General features: G+C 56.5%; 10 protein-coding genes across 10 annotated transcripts; 5 read left to right on the top strand and 5 right to left on the bottom strand.

Annotated features, from left to right (window-relative positions):
- Positions 1-861: 861 nt before the first annotated feature.
- On the bottom strand, positions 862-3,628 carry CMQ_595 (phd finger domain containing protein; the record flags this gene model as incomplete). Its single annotated transcript, XM_014317674.1, has 3 exons — positions 862-929; positions 1,152-2,305; positions 2,367-3,628. The coding sequence occupies 3 exons, from the start codon at positions 3,626-3,628 to the stop codon at positions 862-864; spliced, it is 2,484 nt and encodes an 827-aa protein (XP_014173149.1).
- A 946-nt stretch (positions 3,629-4,574) lies between these two features.
- On the bottom strand, positions 4,575-5,778 carry CMQ_1246 (dehydrodolichyl diphosphate synthase; the record flags this gene model as incomplete). Its single annotated transcript, XM_014318325.1, has 3 exons — positions 4,575-5,157; positions 5,233-5,492; positions 5,557-5,778. The coding sequence occupies 3 exons, from the start codon at positions 5,776-5,778 to the stop codon at positions 4,575-4,577; spliced, it is 1,065 nt and encodes a 354-aa protein (XP_014173800.1).
- Positions 5,779-6,439: 661 nt separating this feature from the next.
- Positions 6,440-7,354, top strand: CMQ_856 (uncharacterized protein; the record flags this gene model as incomplete). Its single annotated transcript, XM_014317935.1, has 2 exons — positions 6,440-6,694; positions 6,773-7,354. 2 exons carry the CDS (start codon positions 6,440-6,442, stop codon positions 7,352-7,354), a joined length of 837 nt encoding a protein of 278 aa, XP_014173410.1.
- Positions 7,355-8,393: 1,039 nt separating this feature from the next.
- On the top strand, positions 8,394-11,525 carry CMQ_1738 (involucrin repeat protein; the record flags this gene model as incomplete). Its single annotated transcript, XM_014318817.1, has 3 exons — positions 8,394-8,546; positions 8,621-11,338; positions 11,415-11,525. 3 exons carry the CDS (start codon positions 8,394-8,396, stop codon positions 11,523-11,525), a joined length of 2,982 nt encoding a protein of 993 aa, XP_014174292.1.
- Positions 11,526-12,176: 651 nt separating this feature from the next.
- CMQ_1735 (alanine racemase family) lies at positions 12,177-13,204 on the top strand (the record flags this gene model as incomplete). Its single annotated transcript, XM_014318814.1, has 3 exons — positions 12,177-12,289; positions 12,362-12,537; positions 12,630-13,204. The coding sequence occupies 3 exons, from the start codon at positions 12,177-12,179 to the stop codon at positions 13,202-13,204; spliced, it is 864 nt and encodes a 287-aa protein (XP_014174289.1).
- CMQ_351 (uncharacterized protein) lies at positions 12,517-13,158 on the bottom strand (the record flags this gene model as incomplete). Its single annotated transcript, XM_014317430.1, has 1 exon — positions 12,517-13,158. One exon carries the CDS (start codon positions 13,156-13,158, stop codon positions 12,517-12,519), a length of 642 nt encoding a protein of 213 aa, XP_014172905.1.
- A 432-nt stretch (positions 13,205-13,636) lies between the features above and the next one.
- On the bottom strand, positions 13,637-16,980 carry CMQ_1144 (ap-2 complex subunit alpha; the record flags this gene model as incomplete). The annotated part of the gene is made up of 5 exons (XM_014318223.1): positions 13,637-13,816; positions 13,889-16,268; positions 16,351-16,640; positions 16,709-16,752; positions 16,818-16,980. The coding sequence occupies 5 exons, from the start codon at positions 16,978-16,980 to the stop codon at positions 13,637-13,639; spliced, it is 3,057 nt and encodes a 1,018-aa protein (XP_014173698.1).
- A 702-nt stretch (positions 16,981-17,682) lies between these two features.
- CMQ_476 (methyltransferase type 11) lies at positions 17,683-18,810 on the top strand (the record flags this gene model as incomplete). Its single annotated transcript, XM_014317555.1, has 1 exon — positions 17,683-18,810. One exon carries the CDS (start codon positions 17,683-17,685, stop codon positions 18,808-18,810), a length of 1,128 nt encoding a protein of 375 aa, XP_014173030.1.
- Positions 18,811-19,112: 302 nt separating this feature from the next.
- CMQ_647 (arp2 3 complex subunit) lies at positions 19,113-19,805 on the bottom strand (the record flags this gene model as incomplete). Its single annotated transcript, XM_014317726.1, has 2 exons — positions 19,113-19,344; positions 19,423-19,805. 2 exons carry the CDS (start codon positions 19,803-19,805, stop codon positions 19,113-19,115), a joined length of 615 nt encoding a protein of 204 aa, XP_014173201.1.
- On the top strand, positions 19,147-19,575 carry CMQ_1236 (uncharacterized protein; the record flags this gene model as incomplete). Its single annotated transcript, XM_014318315.1, has 2 exons — positions 19,147-19,340; positions 19,425-19,575. 2 exons carry the CDS (start codon positions 19,147-19,149, stop codon positions 19,573-19,575), a joined length of 345 nt encoding a protein of 114 aa, XP_014173790.1.
- Positions 19,806-21,769: the final 1,964 nt, after the last annotated feature.

The following is a 21,769-nucleotide window of genomic DNA, read 5'->3' as shown; positions in this document are numbered from 1 at the left end:
GGAGGTAAAAAACATAAGTGTCTAGTGTGCGACAACGGAGGCTTGGTGGAGAAGTGTCAAATATGTGCGATATCGGTTGCGCTTGCAGGTTGAAAATCTGGGGAAGTTTATTTACTTGACGACAAAATAGGGAAAGTGGAAGAATCTCGCCACTTGGTACGACGGCAGTGACTCCTGGGCCGTATGGATATAACTGGAGAAATCTGACTCACGAATGAGGACCACTCAAAGCGTGCTTTTCCTGTCCCAGCTATTGCACCATGCCAGCCGAGGCAAGCCGCCAACGTTCGGCTTTAGGCTTTCGCCCATCTCCTGCGTTTCGTCCCCAATCTCCGCCGCAGTCCGTCGGATTTCGATGCCAGCTCGTATAAACGGTCGCCGCTTAAGGCCAGCCCCGTGACCGAAATCAGAACAAAGCTTCGTAGACCACGTGCGCGTGTAACCAACAGACGTCCAAGTTCTGAACATAGCCACATGTTTGGTCTTCTTGGTCGCCAAGTCCGCCAATGTCTGTTGCCGCTACGCTTATGGCGCTGCTTTCGTATTGGTAAGCAAAGGAGAGCTTCCAGGTCCACTGTATCTTTTGTATGAACGAAAATAAGTACGCCTCACATGACTTCCGAAAACCACTAGCTTCTGCGGACGAGACACATCGGCCTCTGATAACACGACACATTGAAATTGATGACGATACCGAGACGAAGAGGAAATTACAAACGCTGAACCCAAATGCATGGGTGAGTGACAGATCCAATGCCGAGCTGTGAAAACAGACCATGGGAGGAAAACCCCGCAGAAACCAGCCCAATGCTCTCAAGATGTATCTTACAATCAACTGTATGTATCAAGCACAGCTCTTCGTCACCGCCCATTAGTCTTGCGCTCACCAACTTTGAGGCGCTTTTTGCAGTCATCGCAATACCATTTCACTGCAACGTTGTCAGCTCGATACCCTCGTGTCGAGGATGAGTAAAGGGGAAGAGCCCGAGGGCACGTACCGTTCGCTTTGGGCGCCACACGCAGCCCTACACATTCCAGATGGAACCACTCGCGCGCACAGTCATCGGCGTCGCACGCAATCATCTCACCAAAGCTGATCTGCTGACAGTAGCAGTACAGTGGATCTCCCTCATCCTCGTCCTGGTGCTGACGCTGTTGTTGCTGCTGTCTGGTGCCTGTGCCACTACCACTGCTATGGTAGCCATTGCCATTGCCGTGTGCTGCTTCGACAACAAGATTTGCAACCAGGGCTGCATGCGCATGGGCCTGCGACGATATCGACGCACCCTTCTTGTGGCTGCGCTTGACGGCCCCGTTGCTGCTGGTGCTGCTGGTGCTGCTGTTATTACCACCGGTACCTCCGTTCTCTGTCGTACGCGATGGCCGCGACCGAGATGTCTCAGGAAATGTTCCTAGGGCAGGCGTCGAAGGTTTGCTAGCTCGCCCACTCTTGGTTGTCACTGGCTGTGGTTGAGTGATCGGGACTGATATCGCATTTGGCGTCAACTCTTTCTTAGCTACCGGTTCGTCCACTTTGGCCGGTGGTGCGTTAGCCGGTGGGCTGTCGATTGCTTCTGCCTTGAAAGGTTCACCCCTGATAGAAGCTCCTCCTACAGCCACTGATGGCGGAGCTGTTATCTCCTTTCCTGGCATCGCCGCCTTGTCGGCGACAGAGCGTGCAATCGAAACGTCCTGTTTTTCCTTGGCTTGTGCAGGAATTGAACCGCTGTTGTTCGCTTGAGTCTCCACTAGTAATGCTAGAGGCGTTGACTGCTGCCGTCCATTCCCGATAATCGATTGCAACAGGTCAAGGCTTCGACCAGGCGCTAATGCATCTGGCAGACTTTGGGATGCGGGTTGCTCAAGTGCGCCCTCGCCTTCTTCGACCTTCTTCAAAGTCGTACCGCTGTTTGGGGCCGCGATGGGCGTCTTGCTAGCGCCAGCAACGACCTTATTATCACCAGCTTCGGACCCTAGGCCGGTTTCGACGTTCTCTGCGGCTTTGATACCATCATTCCTGTCGGGTTCGGGAATGCTGGTGGCAGTTTTCAGACCGTCTATAGCTTTGTTGCTACCAACGACCGCACTGCTGCTCCCTATGTCACTGATAGTGCTCGGTCTCATGGTGGTGCTACTGATGCCAAGACTGCCGTTGATGGTATTGACTATGTCGTCAAACCTGCCAATGCTTTCAGGCAAGGGACTCCCGAGAATGCTAGTCGCAAGAGCCGGCGAGCCACGGGCAAATTTCATATCGGGAAAAGCGCCAATGACGGGCGATGAAGCAGCCGAGGTCCCATTGCGACTGTGCGATTCGGCGTGGGTTAGTAACAGTAGGAACAAAACGGAGGTAGACGGAGACGCACGTTTTCTTCGCTTGATTTCCTCCTGAAGGGAGAGCTTTGCGCTTCTTGGCACCGCCATCGGGCGCTGGCGATTCCCTTGGACTTGATGTTCTCGTTTTGCCGTTAACGCCAGTCGCACCAAAGACACCACTGAGAGCCCGTTCCATGGGCTGGGCAGACGCTGGCTTTTCGACCTTCCTCCGTCGTGAGGATGAGCTGGTTGTTCCATTTGCGCTAGGTGTCACAGTGGCACCAGATATGCCCAGTCCAACACCGACGGCAGGGTTCGGCTCAGGCAGAGGCTTTCTTGTTTTCGAACTCGATGCCTTCTTCGCGTCTCCTTTCTGGTTGTAGCTGTCAGCGTCCGAGTCCTGGTGGTGGTTGTTTTTCTGGCTTCGCCTGGCAGCCACCGCCTGTTTTCGCGCGTCGCTGCGCGCTGCAGCTTCCTCGGCGATCTGTTGCGCAGCAGCTGACAGATTGGCGGCACCCTCGCGTCGTGATCTTTCGGCCTGTGCATTATTGGTTGCGCGATGAGCCGCTCGATTTTCTGGGTAGGCCCAATGCGTCGCACTGCCCCATTTCGCCTCCTCGCTGAACTCTTGCTCCAGATGTGGCCAGATATCGTCGATCCGGGCGAGCTGCTTATTTAGAGCATCGTTTGCTGTGGAAATGACATGGTTCTTTTCTTCCAATGCCACGAGCATCTCCTTTATCTCAAATGCGACTTGGCGAAAGAGCTGTCTTCGTGGCAGGTTGCTGCGATTGAAGGCCGGCTCGCCCAAAACATCGTCGACGTTCTGCAGCTGGCCTTGACTTGCCTGGGGGACGGCTGGTAGCGTGTGGGCTCTATGAACATGAAGGTCGGCACCACTGGTGCTATTATGGGCGGTCATTGGAGCCGAAGCCGGTGCCTCTGTGACAACGGGGGTGCCATCGTAGGGCGATCTTGTTGAGTTGGGGGTGGGCAAGCGAAGGGCATTGTCGATCAGCTTAAAAAGTGCCTGTTGGGGAACGTGGATTTTGGCATCGACCTCTTTCAAAAGAGTGAAGTGCTTGACAAGCTCTTTGGGGAGGGCGGTGATCGTGTCGGAGAAGTGGGTGATACCGGGGAAAATGTCGATGGGCTGTTCGTGTCTCGCGTTGCCGATAACGCTGTCGCGGCCGAGGTTTCGACTCGCCGTAGTCGAGGTTCGCGGCGGATTCGTCCTAGTCTGTCGCACCGGTTGCGAGCGCCGGGCAGGGATCGTCTCGGGCGCAGCTGTGGGAGGCTTTGCCGTCTTCATTGTACCGGCAGGAGGCTGTTCGACAAGTCGAACCAGTAAGCCGAGCCGGATTGAGAAAGAAAGAGGAGTCGGGGAGCAGGAGACCGGAAAACCGGTGAGGGAAGGATGAGAAAAAGAATGACCTGGGAGCGAAGGAGGAGGTAGAGGCAATAAGGGAGAGGATCGGCAGAACGACTGTTTAACAGAAGGTGTACGCAAGAAAGATATTTTTTTCTTCTCAGCGCGACGGTGCCAAGGAAAGACGGTGGAAGCCAGTAAAGGGGAGAGGGAGTGATTGTAGTTCGCAAATGACCTGCAGAATCACAGCATAGCTGCGAGCAGATTCATGGGTAGACGTTGTTCCCACGGCTCTCGACTGTAGACGCGCAAATTTCCTTGAGATGGGGGAGAAGCGAAGAGGAGACACGGCAACAGTGGGATCTAATCCTCCACCAAAATGCGATAGGTGCTCAATAAACGCACCTATCCTAGCCATCGCCCGCCGAAGCGGACCCACGTGTCGGAATTTTGTGGTACCGGAGGCCGAACCCTTCATGTCATGTCGCAAATAAGGTAGATAAACCGTGTAAAAGGTGCTAAAGATACATCGGGTGCAGTTGACTTGTTCGATATGCAACTTCCCCCACCACAGCCTCGTCTTATTTTAGCATGTCTACAAATAAAACCAGCTTGTTATAGAGTCGCATAGTTGAAAAGAACGCCGTTTTGATCCACCCATTATGAGGAAAAAGAAAAGCACATGCAGCTGCTGATTTGGCGAAAAGAAAAACACAAATGACTGTATGCATATGGAAAAAGAGCAATAGGGTTCGATGCCATGCGAGCACGTTGGCGATATTCGGTGTAAAAAATATACATAGGACGCAAGGTAGGGAATGAAATTGTTGGCGAGACGATCTGTCATGGTTGCGAGTATTGTCTTCCAAGTCATTGTTTGTGAAACGGACTACCACGGTTTGACAAGCTTGCGCGGCTTCTCGTCTGCTGCCTTCTGTTTTTGACGGCGCTGCCACTCAACAAGGACGGGAAGAAAATGGTACAGGTCAAACTCGGGCCAGAAACACTTGAGGAAAAATATTTCGGTATTCTGGTGGCATTGCCATAGCATGAAATCGCTCAGCCGCTCAACGCCACTCGTCCGGACGAAAATGTCGAGCGGCGGGTCTCCGGTGATGTACATGTGGCTATCGATTGTCTCTGCAGTGATTGCCTCGGGGTTTGGCAAGATGGTGACGTCTGCAGGGCCAGAGTTCCGAGACGGGGAGTCGGGTGGCAAAGTGGTCGAAGACGAGACTGATCCATCAGCTTCTTCAGAGCGCGAAACAGACGGGGCTGGTGAAGTTTCCCTAATAGTAGACAAGAGCTCAGGTCGGTCTAGCTGCTTGGATAGGATCGTCTGCTTGATGCGAGCTTGCGAAAAGGGTGTGTTCTGCGGTCGTGGCGGGCTCGAGTATTCGCTGACTGTGTTTCGGATGGACTGTGAGATTTCCTCCCGCGAGGTGTATGGGAAACATATGTTCAGGGTCGCTCTGAGTAGCATGACGTCAGCAGCGAGATCTTTCGGCAACAGGCAAGAGGCCGATATGGAAAGAGAGAAAACATACCTGGCGTTGTGCTTTGTCGTTTCAACTATGCGATGAACTACTTCCAACACGTCGGCGCGAATGAGATCGCGCTGGCCCTGCACACGAACACTGACCCCATACCGATCCAAAACAGCGCCGTGCTGCATGAGCTGCTGCAGCTTGACTTTGGCCAGCTCCATCAAGCCATCGACTTCATACTGAGGTCGGTGGTAGTTTTCGATGCTAAAGGCATAGACAGTGACAACCTTGACACCGCATTTGTAGCATATTTCCAGGACCTACATAAGAGAAAAAATAGTGTTAGATTTGTATTGTTGGTAAGACAGATGAGATGGCACGTACTTTAGCGAGGGCCTCAAAGCCGAGGTGATGGCCCTCAATAGCCTCGATTTTGTGCATCTTGGCGTAACGCCTGTTGCCATCCATCTCAAAGGAAATATGCTGCGGAATGGGGCCTTGACTCAAGGCTCCGATAAGAAGCTCTCGCAACTGCTGCAACGCCCATTCTGCCGGAGGCGAGCTGAGCAACCAGTTGCGAATGCGAGAAATGTAGAGATCAGACATGTCGAATGGGATCGGCTGCAAGCTCGTTGAAAGTCCAGAGAGCGGACGACGTGGAGCGGACTTGGGTGTCTGGGGTCCGCATCAAGGGTATGATGGGGGGCGGTAGCGGTGTTGATGGTTGTGGTGGTGAGCAGAGGACTTGCGGCCACGACAGTTCAAATTTGTTATTTTGGCTTGTGATAGGACCAGCCACAGTTACACAGCGGTAATGAGCTGCTGACGTGATCCATTATTTAAAGAGGGGGGGCTGGAGGCGCGGTGGAGCAGCTCTCCTTCCTCACGAATAAGTGCATCGTGGCAACTGCGACTCACGTTACAAAGCTATACAAAGCTTTTGAAAGGCCGACGGGCAAGCAAAGCTGCGTCCATGTGCATCACTACTTCCGAAAATATAGCAGCTATCATGCGATAAACGGTACAGAGCCGAAAGCAGCTGGTGCACAGGAAGGCAGTAACCACTCGGCACCGACACCGGAAGCCCGGAAGAGGGAGAGCAAACGAGAGCGAAATAAGCTGAGGAGACCAGATAGAACAAAAAAAAAAGCGACGAATCGACGAATAGACGAATCTTGTTTCTTTTGCTTTCTTTGCAATACGGCAACACGGCAGGTGGAGGAGTCAACGTTGATACGCATCGCATTAGCCCTGACCCGCTGATGTCATGTCCTTCACAAACGCCCCTGTCACGCGCAGCCTCGTCTTGGGCCTCGTCTCGGCGTCGATAGGCGCGAGCCTCTTTGACATCAAGCACTATTTCTACATATTGATCGACCCACAGATCCTGCGATACCACCAGACATGGCGCCTGCTGACGTACCAGCTCTGCTACACCAACTCGTCCGAGGTGCTATTTGCCTGCATGACACTTTACCAGATGCGCGTCGTTGAGCGCATGTGGGGGTCTAAGAAATACGCGGTGAGTTGGCGTCCCCTCTCTGCAGTTTGCCAGCTTTTCTTCTGCCAACAAGTTGCTAACGACGACAACCGGGACAAGTCCTTTATCGCAACGACAACCCTCCTTACGTCAGTCATACCACCGGTCTTGGCCTATGTGTTGAGGGTCGTAACACTCGGCCATGCCAACTATATCCCGGCCGGCCCAACAGCCGTGGTGTTTGCAATCTTGGCCCAGTACTATTCGATAGTGCCACACATGTACACATATCGGATAGCTTTCTCGTCGGCGGCCGAGCCGCCGCCCGAGAGTACTGACGACTTTGTGGGCGTGGCCTTTTCGGACAAGTCGTACCGCTACTTCCTTGCTGCACAACTAGCACTGTTTCAGTGGCCCGGCTCGCTGTTGACGGCAGGCGTTGGCTGGATTGTCGGTCACGCATGGCGCAACGGCGTGTTGCCCGACCGGCTAACACGGTGGCGCATTCCCGGCTGGGTGGTGGGCGAGCGGCCGTACAAACGCCGAGAGGAGTTCGAAGGCCTGCGCAGACGGTTGGAAGAGGAGGACACGGTGCCAGGTGCTGCCGGCGCCTCTAGCGGAGTCGACGGTGGGTCGGGCGATGCGGGCAGACGGCGGAACATGGGACAGCAGGTCCTAGACCGGTTCGGGGGTTCTCTGTAAGACAGTTCAGCAGGCTATGCACAGCCTCGTTTGTGTGTCATTACTCCGTACATCAGCAGTATTACAACAATCTAGCATAAGAGGAGACAATTCTACTCCGTATATAACTCCGTATGATCTGTACGATTCATTACGAGTCGTGTGTGAGACGGGGCTTAGACGCATTTCTGAGAAAGGAATGCCCCAGTTAGAGAAACGCGAGGTTTCAGGAAGATCTCCCGGCAAGCCCGTGGTGTGGATATAGCGAGATTCAATACTTATTACGGAGTAGGTACAGAAGCCTCACTGCAGGTTCTACATAATAGTATCTTAGCAGTCACTGGACGCCATCTAAGTAGCAAGCGGCGGCCCCACAAATCCAGCGAAACGGGTCTGCAGCAATAATAATAGCTGCAGCGCTTAGTCTGGGAGCTTGAGGAAGCGCAAGGCGGATCAGCTGGCGTTGGCTAGTAACGAAGCGCGTAAAAAAGGAGTACGGAGAACGGGTACGGGTATACAATAATAAGACACACGTAAGATAGCCTGCATGAAAAGCAGAACGCGTTCCCCTTAATCGATAGTTGCGTCCCATCCCTTCTTTTCTGCGAGCACTCCAGACTCGACTCCTCTTTTGTTGGAGCCTTGCTCCTTCCCTAACATTCGCTCCTGCCTCCTCACAGCTGCAGATTTCGATTGGCTCGCAAGCACCCCTGGATCTACCGTCTCAGATCCGCCTTCTCCTTTTCCGGGCGCGACGCTTTTTCCTTTAACATTGAACTCTAGCTCTAGCCATACGCAGTCTCCCCCCGCCTTGCGCGAATCAGGCGACAGCACGCAACCAGAAAGCCCGAGAAGGACAGGCCGAAAACTGGTTGGCGAATACGATTTTGCGACTATGATGCCTTGACGAAGAGGGGGACATCGAGAGGTGCTTGAGCTGATATCTCGGATCCGCTTTACGCAGCAACATACGACGACATAGACAACATCGACGACACTGAATGTGCACATACACACATACACACACGCAAAGACACACACGCATACACAGACACACACAATGAATGGAACTGGAACGAGGAGAAGCTACGACATGGACCCCGCGCCTTTATCCCCGTTTCGAGACGTCAAGCCGAGTCCCCGGGCAATGGTCAACGGGTACAGAGAGGAGGTCATGGATGGGTTCGAGACACGGCGGCCAAAGTACAACCCGGTAAGTGAACGGCTAGGAGGTGCCGGCGCTATTTGTTTGCGGCCGCAGTCTCTTCACTTGCTGACATGTATTAGATGAACGCCGACCGAACGCAGAGCTCGCCTCTAGTGGACCTGAAAGACCCGATCCAAGTGCACCTGCTGACGGAGACGGCGTTGGCCGACAGCCGGGAGTGGGAGATTTTGTCGCAGGAGGAAGTGGACGGCCTGAAGAAGCAGGTCCTGTCGCTGACACAGCGCATCGAGCAGACGCGGGCGAACCTGGCGATCCAGTCCAAGTACCGTGATGCAGCCATCTCGATGACTAAGCTGTACTCGCCGGGGAAGCGACGCAGCATCCTGGGCAACCGAGACAGCGGGGGCGAGGCGGTGCGTGAGGCGGAGGCAGAACGGGCCACGTGCGAGCGGCGATGCGAGGAGCTGGCGTCAGAGCTGTTCGCGCTGGAGAAACGAATCATGGAGCCGCAGCGGCAGCTGTTGCAGCACACGGCCGGGATCCTGCAGCTCACGCACAAGGCGACAGCAAGGCGGCAGGTGACACCGGCGAACACACACACGATCAACGGCATCCCGGGCAGCCCTGAGAGCCTGTACACATATTCCAACGGGCGGGAGAGCATGGACTTGAATGCTATCCCAGACGGCCTGGACGAGCGCGGACTGTACCTGCCGATTGGGCTGGAGCAGCAGTTGAGCCAGCAGTCGGCGACAAACCTGATCAAGATCCCGCAGAAGTCGCCTGTTCGCAAGGAGACAAAGGAGCTGCGTGACGAGACGACGCGGCTGCAGACGGAATGCGAGCAGCTGCAGGCGTTCAACGACTCACTGGGCCAGGAGCTGAACGCACTACAGACAGAGAGCAGCGAGCGGCAGCAGGTGGTGGCTAACGCCGAGCAGCAGATGGGGCACATTAACGATCGGCTCCGCGAGGTGGTAATCCAGCTCGATCCGGAAAAGTACAACGGGTTCCAGACGCCTCCGCCTGCGAGCGACAGCAAGGCGGGTGCTGGGCTGATCGACCAGCTGCAGTACTTGGACGAAACTCTACAGACGATAGAGGGCGAACGGGAGAGGCTGGTGTCAGCGAACGCAAGACTGACCAAGTCAGAGGCGCTGTTCCAGCAGATCGAAGAGCAGATGGCCGCGATCAACGGGCAGATTCAGCAGATGCTGTCGGTCAAGAGCGGCGGCGACGATGACGACAGCAGCCTCGCTCCGGTGCCGGCCATTTACAGCACAGACTCGGAAGGAGGAGCGGAGGCGGGTGTCGACGAGCAGATAAATTGGCTGCAGGGAGCTATACCGGTGCTGGAGTCGGAAATGGGGCGGGCGGGAGATGCGTCGGTCACTCGGCAGACCGAGCAGGAATCGACAGAGCGGATCAACACGGTGCTGAGCGGACTCTGGGACATCATGCAGACCGGGCTGGTGGAGCTGCAGCGGCAGCGAGCAGAGCGAAAGGCGTTACAGGCGCAGCGAGGCATGGTAGCAGACGACGGCGACGAGGACGTATCGGGCGACGAGTCACCGATGGGCGTGGACGAGCCGTACTCGCTGGAGGCGTTTTCGGCAGAGGTGCAGTGGCTGCACGAGCAAACGACGAAGCTGCGGGAACACAAGTCGGTGCTGAAGCGGCAGGTCAAGCAGCAGCGGGAGCTCAACAACAAGTCGGATGCACAGAAGGATGAGGAGCTGCGCAACAAGGAGATGCAGGTCGAGGAGGCGCGGCAGGCGACTGAGACAGCACAGGACGAGCTGGCACGGGCGCTGACGGACCTGAACGTGTTGCAGCAGCAGCTCCTCGAGCACACTGAGGCATCAGCGGCGACGGAGGGTGTGCAGGAGCAGCTAGTCGAGCGAGACAACCGGGTGGCAGCACTGGAGGCTCGCGGCACAGAGCTGCAACAGGCATTGACGGCAGCTCAGGCAGACGTGGCCGAGATCGCGACACAGCTGCAGGAGGCAGCCGGGGCAGAGCAGGCGGCACGAAAGGCCGAAGCAGAAGCCAAAGAGGCGGCAGAGCAAGCCCAACAGCAGGCCCAGCAAGCACAAGAGGCAGCACGGCTAGCATCGCAGCAGGCAGCCCAACAGGCGCAGGAAGCACAGCAGGCATTGCAGGCGGCCCAACAGGCCCAGCAGGCCCAGCATACAGAGCTGGCAGACCTTGGCCAGCAGTCGCAGCAGTCGCAAAAGGCAGTGCAGCAAGCTGAGGAGACGACACGGCAGCTGCAGCTGCAGCTGCAGGAGGCACAGGAGGCAGCAGAGCGGGCGAGACGCGAGGTGCAGGGCAAGGAAGAGGAGCTGGAGCGGCTCAACGACATGGTGGTGGAGCTGAAGACGGAGGCGACGATTGCCAAGGCAGAGCTGGACGGGGCGTATGGGTCTCGGCGGCAACGGGCGGCGGACGTGGCAGCGCTGGCCAAATCGTCAGCAGACGAGGCGCTGCAAGAGCAGCTAGCCGGCCTGAAGGAAGAGCTGGCCGGAACGTTGAAGGAGTACGAGGACCTGACGCGAGACTCGGTGGCAGCCGAGCGCGAAAAGGTCGACCTAGAGGGCCAGCTGGACGAAGCGTTGGCAGCACGGGCGACACTCGAGGCTGAGGCGCGGGCATTGCGCGAGAAGCTGGACGTCGAGGTGACTGAGCTCAAGGAGCAGCTCGATGTCGAGAGGCTCAAGGTTGTCAGCAATGGCGGCGGCGGTGGCGGCGGCACGCGGGCTGGAGCCAGCCTGCTGAGCGACCAATTCCGGGCGACGATGAAGGAAGAGCGGAAGAAATTCCAGGAGGAGCTACGAGTAAGTTGTTGTGGTGTGGTTGTGTTGTGAAGTTGTATGGGATGGCGTTTTGATGTTTATGCTGACGTAATCACAGAGCGAACTGGCACTGAGACGGAAGCTCGAGGATGAACTCCGGACGCTAAGGCGGGCAGCCAGGCCGGCCAAGAGTCCTCTTAGCCCACAGGTCGACAAGCCGATAGGCTGAGAGCTGGCTGCTTGAGAGCTGCCCGGCTGGCTGACAGGCTGACAAGCCAGACTGACGAGCTGACAAGCTGGCTGACAACCGTGGCTGACAAAGCTGGCTGACAACTAAGCTGACAAGCCGAAGACCGGCACAGCCAAATGACCAAAAAAGCCCGGCAGGAAGCCGGGTCCAAGGAGTTGCTGGTGTATGAATACGAATGTCGCTTTCCTCAGACAATGCTGCAGTTGAAAAAAGACATCCATGGGATGGGTTTGCATGGCGGAGTTTTTGTGGCGGTATGTGTGTGCTGACTATCCGTGTGTTTCTGCATTTCTTCTTTTTGAGACGGTCTCTTCGCGTCCTCTTCAGCATGTCTTGCAGTTTTGTGTACATATAGGAACGTTGGCGACACGGCCTGTTCTGGCAGCCCCATTCGGGTAGAGAAATAGAGACGAAGTATGTGGCTCTGCAGCTTTGCTGGTGTCTACGATAGCCGTGTATATGTATAGATGCACTGTATACGCACTGTATGGTCTTTGCTTTAGCAACATGTCGATATTTTTGGAGCAGCTCGTGTGCAGATGAGGAAAGAGACGAGGCCTTGACGCGAAAATCACCCAGAAGCCAGACAAACGTCCGCAAAGAGAACGTCACGCCAGCCAGAGACTGGAGATGGGTGTCCAAGACGACGCCGCCGCCATGAGAGTCGATCCTGCACGAGCTGCCGTCCTGGCCGCCAACATCCAGGCCGTGCAGGAGCGGATAGCTGCAGCAGCCGCGGGCCGGTAAGTTCCTTTCCCTCGTCTTCTCAGCTCGCTCGCTCTGTCCAAGTCTCGGCTCGCTTGCTCACGTCTCAGTCCCGTCCGGCTCGTCGCCGTCAGCAAACTCAAGCCGGCCAACGACATCGTGGCCCTGCACGAGGGCCCGGCCAAACAGGTGCATTTTGGCGAGAACTATGCGCAGGAGCTGCGCGACAAGGCGGTACTGCTGCCACGTAGCATCCAATGGCACTTTATCGGTGGCTTGCAGTCGGGTGAGATTGAGATCTTTTCTTTTCTTCCGCTTCTTTACTTTTTAGCATCTCATCCTCTGTTCTTCCCATCCTCTCATGCTGACATGAGATAGGCCACTGCAAGGGCCTCGCCCGCATCCCCAATTTGTGGTGCGTCTCCAGCATCGACTCGGCCAAGAAGGCCAAGCTGCTGGAAGCCGCTCGAGCCGCCTTTGTCCGGGAGCAGCAGACATTGTCATCATCGTCGTCATCGTCTGTCCTGCCGCCCATCCACGTGCACGTCCAGGTGAACACGTCCGGCGAGGAGAGCAAGTCGGGCTGTGCGCCCGGCGACGACACCGTGGCGCTGTGCCGCACCATCGTCGACGAGTGCCCGCACCTGCGGCTGCTCGGCCTCATGACGATCGGCGCCATCGCGCGCAGTCGAGCCACCGACGCGGACGCGGCCGCTGCCGGCATCGAGAACCCCGACTTTGTCGCGCTCCGGGAACAGCGCGACCTCGTGCAGGCGGCCCTGCCAATGTCCACGTCCACGACGGACCAGCCAGCGGCCGGACCGCTCGAGCTCAGCATGGGCATGAGCGACGACTTTGTCGGCGCCATCACGTCCGGCAGCGGCGAAGTTCGTGTCGGCAGCACCATCTTCGGACTGCGGCCGCCCAAGGCAGAGGCAAAGCTGACAGTGTAGGCGGATCGGAGCAACGCACAGACATCCTACGACAGACATTCAAAACAGCAGACGCCTGAAACGTGCATACTTCTCCCAACGGGGTGGTAACAAAGGCTAAAATGACCAGATAAAGCCCCGGCAATGATGCGATATCAAAAAGAGAAACCCAAACGATGCCGACCAGATAGATGGACGGGACAAAGTGCCAAGGTGCCGAAAAAGAAACATAAAGGCAGACTTAGGAAACATGTAAAGACGTGAACTAGGTGTAAATAAAGCATGCGGCTACAAGAAGCAGCTCGGACTGGACGGCTGCTGTGGCTGTGACTGTGGCTGTGACTGTGGCTGTGGGCTATTCCTGCCGTCTGCATCATCTGGTTGTCCATTTCCGATCGCCACCACTACCACTGCATCCTGCACCTCCGCCTGCTGCCACCCTGCGGCCGCTTCCTAGCGGCTGTCGTCGGGCGACACCAGGACGTTGCCAAACATGTCGGAGATGTCTCGCTGGGTCGGCTGGCGTGCCGACTCTGTATAGGGCGATACACCTTGGGCCAGCCGGCTCTGCATCAGCTTGAGCATCACCGGTGGCACAGACTCGTCGGTGGCCCGGATGGTGAAGCGGATCATCTGCTTGTCAGAACGGTCGGAATAAAAGGAAAAAAAGACGAAAAGAAAGAGAAAATCCAAAAAAAAACCCACCTGCGTCGTGTAGTTTGGCTCCAGCCGCATCAGACAACCAAACTTGCCGCCTTCGGATGTGTGCACCACGCTGGCGCCCACAAAGTTCTTCTGGTTCGGGTCGACATTGTCCAGCAGTCCCCAGCGGAAGCCCTCGAGCGTCTTTCGGATAAAGGACGCGGTCAGCTCGCGCTGGCCGCCGCCACCACCACCCTCCAGCCCAAAGATCTGCTGGGCCTCCCGAGGCGCGCCGCCGATCTGCTTCCACCGCTTGAAGAAGTCGTCGCCGGTCAGTTGCGTCGGGTCCATGAACTTGTGCGCCGTCAGTGGCAGCTTCAGCGTGATCGCCTGCAGCGCGCCGGCCAGGTAGCTGATCCGGATCGTCGGACTCTTCTCAAACACTCGTCGCGCCTCAAACATGACGACCTGTTGCGTCTGCGCCGAGGATCCGATGCTGGCGTCTGCCATCGTCTTGACATCCCACGTCAGCCGCCCCTTCTCGCTCGCGTCCAGGTCCAGCGTCGTCGTGAAAGACGTCACCGTCGCCGGCGTCTTGTTGCTGAAGTACAGGATCAGACACGCCATCTGGCCCCGGTACTCCGACCGCACGCCCACCTGCAGCTGGCCGTCTTCAAACAGGATGCCGTCTGCTCGCAGCAGCAGCCGGTTGTAGCCTCGCTCCCAGCCCGGCGACAGGTGTGCCGCACTCGCCAGGTTCGGCACCTTGGCCGCTGTTATTGGCATCGCCTGCATGTCGATGCCCATCAGGTCGTGAGCTGCCTTGTGCTGCTGTTGCTGCGTGCTGTTGCCGTTGCTGTTGCCGCTTCCAGCTCCGTTTCCGCTGCTCGCTGTCGCGTTTCCGTTGCTGGTCCCGTTGCCCGTCCCATTGCTGCTCAAGCTGCCCCCGTTTCCGCCCTGCTCGTTCACGCTAAAGGCCCGCTTCAGACCCGGGTTCTTGACCATGCCCAGCTCGGTAGAGTCCGTGTTGGCGTCCTTACCGCCCAACACCCATGTCCGCTTGTCGCTCGTGTTCGCGTGCTTCTGGTGCAGCCGCGACAGCAGCGCCGACTGCCGCTCTGGGAACGGTGGCATCTCGTCCAGCACCGTCCGCAGCAGATCGTCTGTCTGCCGGTTGACCAGTGCCAGGTACTCGCACGCCCGCTGCTGCAGCTCCGAGTCCAGCGCGTGGCTGAACACCTCAAACACCTGCACCAGCTGCGGCTTGATCTCCGGAAACAGGTTCACAAACTTGACAAAGCACGACAAGATCATCGCCCGCGTGCCCGCCGAACATGCCGGCACTTTGCCGTGCAGCGCCAGGAACTGCTCGATCGGACTACACCCTCGCTCCTCCGCGATCAGGTGCCCAAACTCCCCCAGGATGTACGCCCCAATACGCACCAGCGTCTCGTGGCAGTGGTCCTGCTTCACGTACATCAGGCTGTTCTTGGCTGCGTACACCTGCAGCTCCTCGTTGTTCGTCACAATCTGCGTCACCCGCTGCCACACCTCGTCGCTCACATGGTCGCCTGCCATCGCGATCAGCCGCAGCGTAATGTCCACGTACCACTGCACGTCGGCCGCGTACTTCTCCGTCAGGATCGCAATCTTCAGCACCATCTCCTCGCGGATCGCAAAGTCCGCGTTCTGCAGGTAGTGCAGCAGCTCGCCCACGATCTGCTGTGCGTTTGTCCCGTCGCACATGCTGTACAGCAGGTCTAGGCCCTTGCGCCGCACGCTGATGTCTCGGTCCCGCAGCGAGCCCACGATGATGTCCTGGTGCTGCTTGATCGGGTCCAGCGTGTCTGTCCGCGCCGCCAGGTGCGTCATCGCCTCCAGTCCGAGGTACCGCACGTTCGTCTCGCGTGACTGGATGAACTTGCCTAGCCGCGTCGAGATCTGCTGCATCAGCGCCTGCTCCGTGTCCAGGTGGATGATCAGGTTGATCGCCTCGAACAGAACCGCGTTCTGTGCGTTGTTCTGCTGCACGTTCTTGTTCGTCTCCATCGCCTGATTGAGGATCTTCTGCAGCGACTCCCGGATCATCTCTCGCACGTGGCTGTCCTCCGACGGCGGGAAGTACTGCAGCAGCCGCAGCAACTTGATCTGGATCCACGGGCACGGCACCTTGTAGTAAAGGTAGTCCACCGTGTACTCGCCGTCCACTACGATCCGCTTCAGTCGCGCGGCCCCCTTGACGTACGCCCCCTTGTACTGCTCCTGGTTGTCCTGCGCCAGCGCCATCACCAGCGACGTCACCGACAGCGCCACCCCGAGGTCCACGTCGTCCAGCAACGAGATGATTCGTTCCGTCCATTGCGGCTGCATCACGTCGGGAAACTTGCGGTACAGCCGCAGCAGAGTGAGTGCTGCCTTTTTCTTGACAAACGATTTGGACGTTCTGGGCATGTCGGTCAATACGAAAGGTAAAATATACAGAGGAAAAGGCAACAAAAACCCAAGAAAAGAAAAAAAAAACTCACGGCGAGATCAGAAGCCGGTGCACCTCCCCGCTCAGGGCCTCGCCCATCTCACGGCTGCCAATGTTGGCAATGGCATGCAGGGCCAGGCAGTTGAACAGCTCGTTGTGGTCGAGCAAATCTTTGCGTATGCTGTTGACCACCAGGTGGAGCAGCTCGTGCTTCTCGTGCAGGAAGAGCGTCATGGCCAGGTAGCCAATCTGCTTTTCCGAATACTTGTTGGCCGAGATCAGATTGACGGCCTCGAGGTGGCCAAAGTCGACGTTCCAGCCAAGTATGTAAATGTAGAGAAGCTGTCGCCCGCAGTGTCAGCAAACTGGTGGCTCTCAATCCTTCCATCCTGGCCGCCCGATCGCCTCACCTTGCACACGTATTTCTTCTTGTGGTATCCGTTGAGATTGCCATCTGCACGCGAAATCACGGTTAGATCCGGCTCCCAAAGAGACGCAGTGTAAGACAGTGTTGCCCACCTTTGAACTTCTGCCGGATGTTGGCCAGCTCCTTGTTGATGCGCTTCTCCTCCAGCTCGCGGGCCCGGGCATTCCGCAGGTCGGCAATGAACTGCACCAGGCCGCGCATGTTGGAGTTGCTGGTGCTCGACCGGCCCAGGAAGCCGCCGGCCGAGGACGACATGGCTGCAGCGGTGGTGGTAGTGTATGCGTGTGTGTGGGAAAGGTTTAATGGTCAGATACGTCTGCCGAGATCGTATCACTCCATGTGGGAGCCGTTGATGCCTCGCACAAGCATCCAAGTTCGGCCGGAAAGAGCGGAGGTCGAGCTCCGAAAGAAAGCGGTCGGGACGAGAAATCGGAGATGAGCAGGGCGGAGAAACGGCCAGCGGATCGATTGCTTGAACAAGTCGTCGGAAAGAATGCCAGATTGGACACGAACAGGCAGCGTGGCTTTCTGCCGTCGCAAAATCACAGTGTGGTGGTGGCGGTAAGGAAGAGAGCAGACGAGGAGACGGTAAATAGCGACGCACTAAACTAAACAGCTGCAGTGCGTCTCTCGCCGCCTGAACAGAGGTCTGATCCCCGCGACTTGCCGTCCTGCTGGCTGCACGTTTTTTTCTTTCTTCTTTTGGCGTTAGCGCCGCCTCCTTTTCACCCTTTAGGTGGTGTGGCCCCTAATCACCCTGTCGTGTGGCTGTGCTGCGTGTGGCTGACAATTCTTTTCCAATCCTCTCTCTTGTTGTCGACCAGCTTCAACAGCAGTCATGGAATAGGGACCCGCCTCTCTTTCCAGGACGAGGAGAACGCACCTAGAATGTGGACGCTCCGTCTTCTGCGCCATGCAGCCACGACGGTTTGGACACGGCCAGTCCGGCCAGCATGCATGACACCCACCAGCGCCCGTTTGTCCACCCATTGGGACGTGCTTCCGGCAGCAGCTACAGGCCGGCGCGCACGTCGTGGCTATGCATCACAGGCAGGGGGGAAGCCCGTATTTGAGGTCTTTAGCCGGCGGGCCAAGTGGCTCCAGAAGGAGCGAGCAGCCGCCGACGTCGAGACGAGCCGACAGACCGACTACCTCAAGGACGAGGTGGCCTTCCGGCTGTGTGAGAGGCTTCTGGATATCAAGCGAACCTTTCCCCGCGCCCTCGACTTTGGGGCCAACTCGTGCAACATTGCGCGGGCGCTGGTGCGACCGAACCCCGATCCGGACCCGGCACAGCCGACATCGCCGGCGCTGGCGACGCACATTGGCCATCTGACGGCGGCCGAGTCGTCGCCAACGCTGCTATTCCGCGACGTCGAGCTGCCGTTTAACAAGGCGCTGTCGATGTCGCGTCACGTGATGAGCGTCGAGGAGGAGGAGGCGGCCGGGGCCAACATCAGCGTCTCGGACACTTCGGGCATTCCGGGCGCCGAGAACGCGGCCACGGCTCCGTTCGTGCCGGGATCGTACGATCTCGTGCTCAGCAGCCTGAGCTTGCACTGGATCAACGACCTGCCGGGGGCTCTGACGCAGATCAACCGGCTGCTCCGGCCGGACTGCCCGTTTCTGGGCGCGATGCTCGGCGGCGACTCGCTCTTTGAGCTGCGCACGTCGCTGCAGCTGGCCGAGCAGGAACGCCGCGGCGGACTGTCGCCACACGTGTCGCCGCTGGCCGACGTGCGCGATGTCGGCGGACTCATGCAGCGCGCCGGCTTCAACATGCTCACAGTCGACGTCGAGGACATCGTGGTCGACTACCCCGACAGCTTTGCCCTCATGGCCGACCTGCAGGCTATGGGCGAGAGCAGCGCCATCCTCGGTCGCGAGATGGGCCCCATCGGCCGCGACGTCCTGCTCGCCGGTGACGCCATCTACCGCGCCCTGCACGGCAACCCTGATGGCTCTATCCCGGCCACCTTTCGCATCATCTACATGATCGGCTGGCACCCGTCTGACAACCAGCCGAAGCCGCTGGCTCGCGGCAGCGGTCAGGTCAACCTCAAGGACATTCTCGAGCAGAAATAGTCAAGGTGAAACAACATAATAAAGAAATAAAATGAAAATGAAAATGAATATAACGAACCATACGTATATATCGCCCTTCTCGGCCTGTGTAGAGATTGGGACACAGATAAATTAACGCAGCAGATACAAGGCAGCAGCGGATCCGTCTCCTGTCTATAGCTAACCTCCTGGAAACAAGTGCAACCCGGCGCCAAAAGTACCGTCCCCTCCTCCCCTCTCCTAGATAACAGCAAAAAGGCGGCAATGCTTCTCCTCTCCCCTCTGTGGCTTTTTGTAATATCCGCGTATCCTCTGTAGTCTCTTCACACCCTCCGCCAGTCGGTCATCGTGCGCTGTATGCTTCCGACCCCGGCCACCTCCACCACCTTTTCGTGCCAGCTGAGCAACACGCTCATGCCACCGGCCGAGTTATCGTTCATACCACCCGGTCGTCCGCTCATCTGGCTGAAGCCCGTCTGCTGCGGCGTGATACCGCGAGTCGGAGTGCGCGGTCCGCTGCTAGCCGGTGCCGCCGAAGAGGCCATGCCCTTGTATCTGTAGGGTAAAGGGGTCAGCAATGGCCGTGCCATACACACCGGCTCCCACCAATGGCATCCAAAAAGACACACGCACAGGTACTTCATCAGCACATCCAGCAGCTCGCTGCCGTTCTCCGACGCGTACAGCCGCGACAACAGCGGGTTCATCTCGCTCGCCTTGATCGACTGCAGCACCTCGACAACCGTCTGCATCGCCGCCTCCTTGGCCGCGTCGGAGCCGGCATAGACCGGCATCTCCAAACAGCCGCGCAGGGCGCCGTCGTTGTCGCCCGCACGCAGCAGCTGTCGCACCTGGCTGGACAGCTGACGCACCTCGGCCTCGCTGATCTCGGCCACGGGCGGCCGCATGATGGACGTGTCAAAGTTGTATGGGCTGTCCTCCTCGAGGGCATCGATGTTGATCGTGCGCCAGGCATCGCTGAACGACGAATCCGACACCTGCTGGATGATAGACATGGCGGGCAATCTGCAGACGGGACTTGCTCGGGATGGTGTGCGTGTGCTGATGGCCGACGTTGCCGTGTAGAGTTGTTGCCGATACGTGTGGCTTTGGATTCTGGCGGGGAAGATCGCCCACTTTGGCAAAGGTGCCTGACAGCTGGCCGCAGAGCGCCCCACTATAATTATCCCGATTTCCAGCCATTTCACCACAAAGGCCGTCTGCCAGTCCGCTGGATCAGCTCTACCTACATCATAGGAATTTCGAAACTGTTAGGGCCTCTTTTTAGGCTTACACTTTTCCCTGAGATGTTGTCAATTGCTACTGCCTCATTGTGGAATGCCGTAGTGTTATGCTTGCTAGATTTGTTGCTGATGTAAAAAGGGCGATGTCATTGAAATGTTCACTTTTAAGACAGTAACAAAATATGTTGAAAATCTTATTGTAAAGAATCGAGCTGAATTGTCGCTCCAGCATGGTATGAGAATCTACTCGTATTAAAGATTGGACTATCTTTGTCTAGACAAAAATAATTAGTTTAGCTCTTCCAGTCATAAGCTGGGGAGTTTAATATATTATAATCTTTTAGTCTTATATAGATAGTGTTTGCATGACTTGTTGCCTTTAAAGAAAAACTAAGTTTATCTATGGGATAATATTTGCCAACTAAAACAGCATATTATGTATTGTATTTCACACATACGTAAAGGCAGATCTAATACACAACACCAATTGAGCTGGAACAATTGTTGTGAAGCACACAATTGTTTTCTTGTCGGGGAACATAAGCTTTTGGGGGATAGGATATCAAGGTGTGCTCCTGAAAATAAAAGTTTTGTGAGAACTGACGATTTATGAGTTCGAGTAGTATAACTGAAAGACGGCACACAAATGACTGCTGTGTCTGCTATAAGACAAAAGCATACCCTCTAGCCCCTCTCATGGCTGAACAAAGGTTGCACTTGGATCACATATTTGTATCAAATAGGCTTCGGCTTCGGCTTCGGCCATCTGAGTCACTATCCAAAGATGCGAGACTGGTAGCGGAGACTATTAAATCACCGGACATCCACGTGCCCAGTCTTACAATATTCCGCAGACTGGGAATGGATGCTCAAAAGTCTAAAGAAGACAGGAGAAGAAAATCTATGTTATGTTATATGGCACTAAACCGTCTTCCATCGCGTATGCGAGTAAGGCCTTTTCAGTCTTTGTTGGCTCCGGATCACAAGATGTCTCTGAAAAAGATTGGTAATCAACGTTACAGCTACGGTAGATCATCCAAAGAAGCGTATTTTCTAGATCATATCTGCCCACGATCTGCTACCTTTCTTTGACAAAAGAGGTCTCCGGTGACAACAGTACCATGGAAACAACTGCACCGTCCAGCTACATTTACCGACACTACGAGTGCTGATAGTTACGTCCATAACACAGCCACCTACGATGCATCTGGCCCAGATCTCTCTACAGGCAGAATGCCAGCTGCACATCAAACCACCCGAAACTCCAAGCCAGACAGCTCAGAATCGTCTGCGTGCGCTGTGACTTCACACTGTAGCCGTCGTCTCGCGAGATGTGGCGAGGGCAATTTTGCAAATACTCGTACGTGTCCAGCGAAGCTGCAGTGGTGGCGATGTGCATAGCATCCGACGAGGAATCTGCCGTGAAGCTGTCCGTACACGCATTCAGTCGACCCGTACTCGAACATGGACGCGTACGCCTGCATATACCGACACGTATGGACACATTGTTGCGATGGGGATTCTTCAAACAGTCACAAAGCCAATGTAGTATCTGGCTTGAAGCGTGTCCGACATCTCCGGAGTGCTTCGTGGGATGGTTTATGCGCCCTCTATCTGCCGGGGTATACCTTGCAAGCCAAGGCCCAGGCCGAGGTCCATGTCCTGGTCGAGCCACAGTCCACAATAGAAAGGGTGGCAGGAGACATACAGGCAGCATCTTCATGATTTGATTTGTA

The sequence above is a fragment of the Grosmannia clavigera genome (assembly GCF_000143105.1).
Source record: "Grosmannia clavigera kw1407 unplaced genomic scaffold GCSC_140, whole genome shotgun sequence".
NCBI lineage: Eukaryota > Fungi > Ascomycota > Sordariomycetes > Ophiostomatales > Ophiostomataceae > Leptographium > Leptographium clavigerum.
Note: the sequence above shows the minus strand (reverse complement) of the source record. Positions and strands in the feature narration are given on the sequence as shown.